The sequence below is a fragment of the Pistacia vera genome, unplaced genomic scaffold, assembly GCF_008641045.1.
Source record: "Pistacia vera cultivar Batoury unplaced genomic scaffold, PisVer_v2 Contig1276, whole genome shotgun sequence".
In the NCBI taxonomy this organism is placed as follows: domain Eukaryota; kingdom Viridiplantae; phylum Streptophyta; class Magnoliopsida; order Sapindales; family Anacardiaceae; genus Pistacia; species Pistacia vera.
The window spans coordinates 31,089-38,899 of NW_022195332.1; the positions used below are offsets into that span (position 1 = coordinate 31,089).

A 7,811-nucleotide genomic window follows, 5' to 3' on the forward strand; every position below is an offset into this window, starting at 1 on the left:
ACACCACTTCTTTATATCATTTTCATTACATCATTATGTGACATATGTCACAACCACACAAATTCTATTATAATATTAAAAATTTAAAATAATTAAAAATTTATGTGGTTGTTGTATATGCCACACCATGATGTAATGAATATGATGTAAAAAAGTGGTGTAAACGTAGTATTACTCATCCTACTTATACGTATCTCAATTAAGAGTAATACTACGTTTATACCACTTTTTTACACCATATTCATTACATCATGATGTGACATATTTCACAACTATATAAATTTTTAATTATTTTGAATTTTTAATATTATAATAGAATTTGTGTAGTTATGACATCTGCCACATCATGATGTAATGAAAATGGTATAAAAAAGTGATGTAAATATAGCATTACTCCTCAATTAATCCTATAAGCCTTAAAGTTGATAATCAAATAAATCTCTCGGTGATCACCTTTATTACCTTTGAAAATTAGAATTCAAGAACTTATAAAATATCATTTTACTCTTTATTACACGTAAGATCGTTTCAAATTAAAATATTTTAGTTATAATCAAAATACCAGATTCCACCGGCAAAATTTATCCCACAAACTGGCGGTGGATGTTGTACCAGTAAGGCAGTAACAAGAAGGTGTCACCTGCCGCCATTCGTAGCCTTGAGCCTCAAGTCAAGAGTGGCTGACCCACCCTCGTCCTTCGCTTTTCCAACTTTGATTCACTGAGTTGGCAAGAATGCTTTTAAATCCAGACCCACCAAAATAAAAGTCTTTCCACGTGTCAATAAAGTACTGGTCATGTTCCTTCCAAAATAGTTAAGACTTGATTATATTTACTTATTTAGACACTCACTTTTGTCTTGTCCTCCTCTTAGCTGGAGTCTGATTATAATCCAATTTAACTCTCCTCTTAGATTCCATGAATTATTATAATAATCATCCAGATATGCTGACTTTTGGTTAACACGTTCAAGTTTTTATTTTTCTTTATTTTGTCAAATGTTTACTTCAATTCTGACTTGATATGTTCTTGGCCTTTTTCATTTCGAAAAAGTGGGAAAAGTTCATGAAACAGAAACAGGAGAATGTGAACTGGTTTTTGATCCCATATGCCTCGTTTTGTCTTCATATGAGAGCGTTTCTGTCAACAAAGTTTTTAAACTTCATGAGCTTCTAAGGTTTCAGACATTAGAAGCTGAGGAAGAGGAAGAATATGATTGTTAGTAATTCTCTAATTAAATATATGTAGCTCGTTAAGTCTTGTCTTTTTACTTGATGATTCTTGTTTCTCTCTGTTTTCCTTTGGATTAATGGCATTATTCTTTGTTTGAAATGAAATGAAATCACGGGTTTCTTTGAATTTTCTGAGCAACTTTATTAGTTATTAGCGCGGTGAAGTCATTTAATTTGTTACTTGCACTTTTTAACTAGAAAGGGTGGCAGAGAGGTTTAAGCTTCACAAAATGGTGTTTAATTTCTTTTATGTTCTTGTGTAATTTAGTTTTGGCGCATCCATTTGCTTTCCCTTGATAAATGCCCTAATACAGATACTACTTCATCATGGCAGATCAAATCCACTGACTGAAGTCACAGAACTTGTGTTCTTCGCGCGCCATGGCTGGTAGTAGATCGAAATGCATAAGGTCTGCCCACATACTGATTTAATTAGTTTCATGACTTTGCAATTTAGGACCATGTCTAACTGATTGTTCTACAATTTATTTGTTGGTATGTTAAAGTAACATAATGAAAAAGCTTGCTGTCAAATTTATATGTTTTCCAAGTTATAGCATATACAACTTCACTGAAATTTTTTGTTACATAAATTTCAGATTCCCAGATGATCCTGAGATGGCAGAGTCTACATCACCTAAAAGGGGTTATATGTTAAAATTTACCGATAAATGCACTAAAGCAGGACCTGAGCTGCGCTCCAAGAAGGTTGAGAAGGATGGAGTAGGCAAGAACTTTCGTGAAAAAGCACTTTCCAGAGTCTTCTCTGAGGATTATGATGCTGTAGAGAAGATGATTTTGGATCCTAGAGGACCTGTCATTAACAAATGGAACAAGATTTTCTTAGTAGCTTGTTTGGTTTCTCTTTTTATTGACCCTCTATTTTTTTATTTGCCAAGTTCTAAGGAGGGAATGTGCATTGAGGTTTCTATACCCCTTGAAATCGCTCTCACAATCATTCGTTCGATAGTTGATGCATTTTACTTTGTTCAGATCTATGTTCGATTTCGAACAGCTTATGTTGCTCCTTCCTCTCGTGTATTTGGGAGAGGAGAACTGGTTATTGACCCTTCAAAAATTTCTTCAAGGTACCTTCGCAAGGATTTTTGGCTTGACGTAGTAGCTGCCCAACCCCTTCCACAGGTATGCAGCTCACTATCTGACTCTCCCTTTAAACTTCCCTTTGTTGATTCTAGGATCTATTCTTGGGAGTTGTGATTATTGGACAGTTTTCTTTCCAAATTAAGCAAAATAAGCTATTCACATTTGAATCTATTGTATGCTTCATTTGACCAACTAAAGAAGTGAACTTGAAATCTTATAATCTTATAAATATTACATCAATTCCAACCTGCAGTTAATTGTTACGTATGTGTGTTATCAATTCTTATGTTTCTTGGCAACCAAATGGGGCATTAAGTAAAGTTGGCAGAAGAGAAACGGACACTCTGGAGTACTAGATTTATCCATTAAAGTTCCTAGAAACAATATTATTTTTGGTTTACTCTTGAGTTAGGATTTATAAGGTGATCTTGATGAAACCAACTATTGCATTTCCTATTTCTTTTTCTTTGTTTAGTTTATGCATGACCATGCCTGTATGCTTACTAGATTATAAATTTGGTTGTAATATTGTACCTACAGATGTCTTACAATTTCCTTTGACATAATTTAGAATATATCTTTTCGAATTTCAGCTGTTGGTTTGGGCTGTAATCCCTCATTTGAGGGCTGCATCGATGGTCAACACGAAAAATGTTATTCGCTTAATCATCATTTTTCAGTATCTCCTGAGGCTGTTTCTCATCTTTCCACTGTCATCTCAAATCATCAAGGCTTCTGGGGTTTTGTTGAAAACGGCATGGGCTGGAGCTGCTTATAATTTGATGCTCTATATGTTAGCCAGCCATGTAAGTTATGACTATAACTCGTTTAGGAGACAGAAACTTGTGATGCCTTCTGTCTGTTAAGTTATTATTTCAAGGTTGCATAGTTTGAACATAAACAAGATCACTGGTAGATGAGCATTACTCATTATATTTGCTCTAGTCAATTATCTTCAAGCATAATATAATTCTGACTCCATTTAACCACTCTTGTAAAGGTTTTAGGGGCCTGCTGGTACCTCTTCTCAGTTGAGCGGCAAGAAGAGTGTTGGAGAAAAGTATGCAGTTCTCAACACCTGCATTGCTATTTGGGTTTTTTTGACTGCCGCCTCATGGATAACTCTGCTAGAGTTGCTTGGTTTAAATCAAGCAATATCTCAGGTCTATGTGATCCAAACGGAAACTTCTTCAACTTTGGCATTCATGCTGATGCACTGACTTTCAAAGTGACAGCTGCCAGCTTCCTCAACAAGTACTTCTATTGTCTTTGGTGGGGTTTGAGGAATCTGAGGTGAGTCACTGTTGCAATGTAGCATAGGTTGATAGATCCCTCCAATTTTGGTTATCCTTTTTATTTAACACATTAACTATGCAATATTGAAAACATGTTAATCAGTAGAACTGTCTTAGACACATTTAAGAAAAAAAAAAAAATTGTTTATTATGTTAACACTACATGTAAAGAATTGATATCTGTATGATCTTCAAAATGCCACTTCAATCTTGTTTTATTCTTTGCGACCAGTAATTCTAAGTAACTCCTAATCATATGAGTCATATGTATTAGAAACTAACCAAATTTCTTCAAAATTTTGCAGCTCTCTAGGACAGAATCTCTTGACAAGCACTTACATTTGCGAAATAGTTTTCGCCATCATCATTGCAATTCTAGGACTTGTGCTTTTTGGACTGCTTATTGGGAATATGCAAGTAAGTTATTATTGGAAGTAAAATTGGCATCTGTTTTATTTTTGTATCCCTCCAAAATCATAAAATGGCTTTATTTAGTAAACCATTACATGCTCATCTTGTGTGTAAATAAATATGAATATGCATGTTGTTAACCCTCCATCTAAAGAAACTGTATTTTTCAATCACTTCTGCCATGGATTTTCAACTAAGATTGGCCATTATTAATTTTTAATGTCTATTAGTGCTTGTGTATGCAGTCTCTGTAACAAGAAATGATATTTTGTACCTTTTCCTTGTTGATAGACATACCTCCAATCTACTGCTGTGCGGCTGGAAGAGTGGAGGATTAGGAGAACGGATATTGAAGAATGGATGAGTCACAGACAGCTTCCACATGAACTGAAACAGTGCGTGCGAAAGTATGACCAATATAGATGGGTTGCAACCCGAGGAGTTGACGAGGGAGCAATACTAAAGGGCCTCCCCATGGATCTTCGGCGAGACATTAAGCGCCATCTCTGCCTTGATCTAGTTCGACAAGTAAGTTTCACTCTTCTTGTATATACAGAGCTTTAGGTTAGGAATTAACCTGAACTAGATAGCCATATATCCATGAATCATTAAAATTAGCCAACACTTCAGCAAGCCTTATTGACTTCTCTAGTTACATGTTTTAAAATGATTGAGGTGCAGCTCTCATTACAAAATTCTAGTTACATGATAAAGATATCTAGTCATCCTATCCTAACCGAGATATAATTATTATAAATGTGAAACAGGTACCACTCTTTGATCTGATGGATGATAGGATGCTAGATGCCATATGTGAAAGACTGAAGCCTCATCTATGTACACCAGGCACCTGTCTTGTTCGAGAGGGTGATCCTGTTAATGAGATGCTTTTCATTGTCCGAGGCCACTTAGATTCTTACACCACTGATGGTGGCCGCTCTGGATTCTTTAATTCATGCCGCATTGGCCCAGGTGACTTCTGTGGTGAAGAACTGCTCACCTGGGCTCTCGACCCTCGTCCAGGTGTTGTCCTCCCTTCATCCACTCGCACAGTTGAAGCCATCTCTGAGGTTGAAGCATTTGCATTCATCGCGGAGGACTTGAAGTTTGTAGCATCTCAATACCGTAAGCTGCATAGCAAACAACTCAGGCACACGTTTAGGTGTCACTCGCCTCAATGGAGAACATGGGCTGCATGCTTCATACAAGCAGCATGGTTTCGCTATAAAAGAAGAAAGGAAGCAGCTGAGCTGAAGAAAAAAGAGAGCATAACCTTCACGTCTGAACTACCAAAGGAACAAACAGCAGCAACCGTGCCTCCATTGGGCTCAGGCAAGTTTGCTACATATGCAGCAAAACTAGCTGCAAGCACTAGAAGGGGTGGAAGCCAGCGATGTGGGAATGAATTTGAAATTCTTACATTATTGCAAAAGCCAAATGATCCTGATTTTACAGTTGAAGATAGATGAAAATAACAGAATTGTTCACAATTTTTCTGGTGGAGGGTGCTAGATTTAGGCAAATATAGGCTTTTAACTTAATTGGTTTATTATTTTCATGTAGGTATTGCTCTATATGCTTAGTTAGATCAATTAGATTATACATCTTTTGGTGTTTTTCTAGGTAAATTAGTGCTTAGTTTTTCATTTTTGAGTAGCTGGTTTGGTGATTACATGATTAATATGGTTCATGTATAATAATTATTTAAAGTATAGTTTCACAAAAACTACAAGAATACAAGTATATAAAGCTGGCAATACATTGAGTTTTCCTCTCTAACTACAACTCCCAACAAGAGAAGTCCTGAAATGGGTTGGATATATCTTCTGGGCCAGTGTTGTTGGGCTGGCTCATTCTAGTCCAAACCAGCCCTATTAATTTTGGGTCATTACTTCTTTTTGTATGTTGTTGGGTTTGTTCACCCATGGCCCATTATCATATTATATTGTTTGCATTTACATATTTAGAGAAATGCATATATATTTTTGAATTAATTTAAGAATTTGTTATTTAATTAAATCTATAGATGGGTATATGCGTTATTGAAATTGTTTAGAAAAATTAAAATGTTACCAACATTTTCAAAATATCGCTACACATATCTCTTTCTCTGACATCATACCATTCTAAATTCAAACTTAAATAAAATATATAACATTAAATACTCAGATTAAGTCAATCAAAATATAGCCTTTGAATGTAGAACAATAATTTGTGGTTCAGAGGGTAATTATATTCAGTAATGAATTTGAAGCAAAGTATGTCACCTTGTGGCATGAGTGTGTGTAGAATTTAATCTAATTAATTTACTCTTTCTAAAGGATCCAAAGATCTGATCCAAGTGTTATAACTTCAACCCAAAGACAGCTTTGTTTACTGACAATAAAGTAATGCAACTATGAATCTCGTTTATATTCCTTTTTGACTATGGATAAACCTTGGTGTAATCATGTTCTTCATAACTTTTGAAGTTCTTAGTCTTTGACTTGAAGCCTAAGAGAAGCGAGATTATTATCAACTTTAGGAAGATAAATTTTATATTTTACTGGATTAGAAATGAGTAATTTGCATGAGATCCTTCTTCTTCTTCATGCTTTGGGTTATATTATATTATTTCACCTAGGAAATAATTCATTTGTCTTACTAAGTATAATTATTTTATTCACAATTATGCTTAAAATTAATGGAAGATATATTTTATATTATATATTTTCACAACTAAGTGTCAACTTAATTATAGAATTACTTGAAGTAGGACCATGATGATGATTATGATTCATTTTTATGCATGCCTGAATTTTGCCCACATGGGTTCTCCTCTACTGCTAATTATGTTAAGCACAAAGATAATTATACTCTTGCATGAGATGGAAAAAAATTCACAGAAGCCAAGAAAATTAGGGTAGGTTGAGTAAGTGTGGTGGGGTTTTTTTAATTCTGAGGGTGAAGTTATTAGTTAATTTGATATGAGTTTGTTGAGAGGCAAAGGGTAGACAAATTTATGGTGTTGAACATGAAATAGCAACCAAAATGTGAGACAAGATCAATGGAAATGGACCCAGAAACCTAGTCAGCCACCTCCATATTTCTCTGCATATTCGCAGCCTTTCTTTCTTTCTTCTGTTTTTTCTTTTAATTCTGATAACTTTTCCCACCAGGCCACCAGGGCATTGACCCTCTGGTATTTTGTCAGATCCTGAAACTTGTCAAATTAGTCAGCAGAAATAGGCCCACTTTGACTAATAACCTCTCTGGATATTTCATTTCTTAATAAAACAAGAAGAATTAATTCAATCCAAATACATACATAACCAGAAAATATACCCTTAAAATAGATTAATTTTTCATGTTTGTGTTGAAGGTGAACACTAGTCTGAACGAGCCAACGAGGGAAATCAATTATAATTGGATCAGGGATTTTTGGGGTTAGATTTCTAAATTATCTCTATCTGATATTTTGTAATTTGCAAGTTGAGTGAACTGTGTAATCTTGAGAGATTATATATAAATTTTTAAAATAATTTTCAATCTGAAATTAGAAAAATGGAGCCAATATCGGTGATGATACACTTTTCAAATCCTAGCATTTGGAGAAACAAATGGAGTTAGCTCCCTGGAGAGGAGCCAAAAAAGGACCCACAAAAGTCAGGATTGCTTCAGGTTTTTTAACAGAGAGTGGGGGAGATCATCACCACTGGCTAAGCCAATTGAATCTTCAAATTTAGGTGGCTAGAATCCCAAAGGCATCCGAGTTGTGTTCTTGACCAATA

At 35.0% G+C, this 7,811-nt stretch overlaps 1 protein-coding gene across 1 annotated transcript; it reads left to right on the top strand.

Moving 5' to 3' along the window:
* The first annotated feature begins 1,186 nt into the window (after positions 1-1,186).
* On the top strand, positions 1,187-5,695 carry LOC116121725 (protein CNGC15b-like). The gene is made up of 8 exons (XM_031407664.1): positions 1,187-1,217; positions 1,566-1,641; positions 1,831-2,374; positions 2,929-3,141; positions 3,336-3,628; positions 3,936-4,047; positions 4,333-4,569; positions 4,809-5,695. The coding sequence occupies exons 2-8, from the start codon at positions 1,613-1,615 to the stop codon at positions 5,508-5,510; spliced, it is 2,130 nt and encodes a 709-aa protein (XP_031263524.1). The 5' UTR covers positions 1,187-1,217; positions 1,566-1,612; the 3' UTR covers positions 5,511-5,695.
* The last annotated feature ends 2,116 nt before the right edge of the window (positions 5,696-7,811 follow it).

Excerpts from the sequence above, each read along its gene's own strand:
- LOC116121725 (XM_031407664.1), top strand. The coding sequence starts at position 1,613 with ATGGCTGGTAGTAGATCGAAATGCATAAG. Across the intron at positions 1,642-1,830 it reads AGTAGATCGAAATGCATAAG|ATTCCCAGATGATCCTGAGA; the intron begins GTCTGCCCACAT and ends CATAAATTTCAG. Across the intron at positions 4,048-4,332 it reads TGCTTATTGGGAATATGCAA|ACATACCTCCAATCTACTGC; the intron begins GTAAGTTATTAT and ends CCTTGTTGATAG.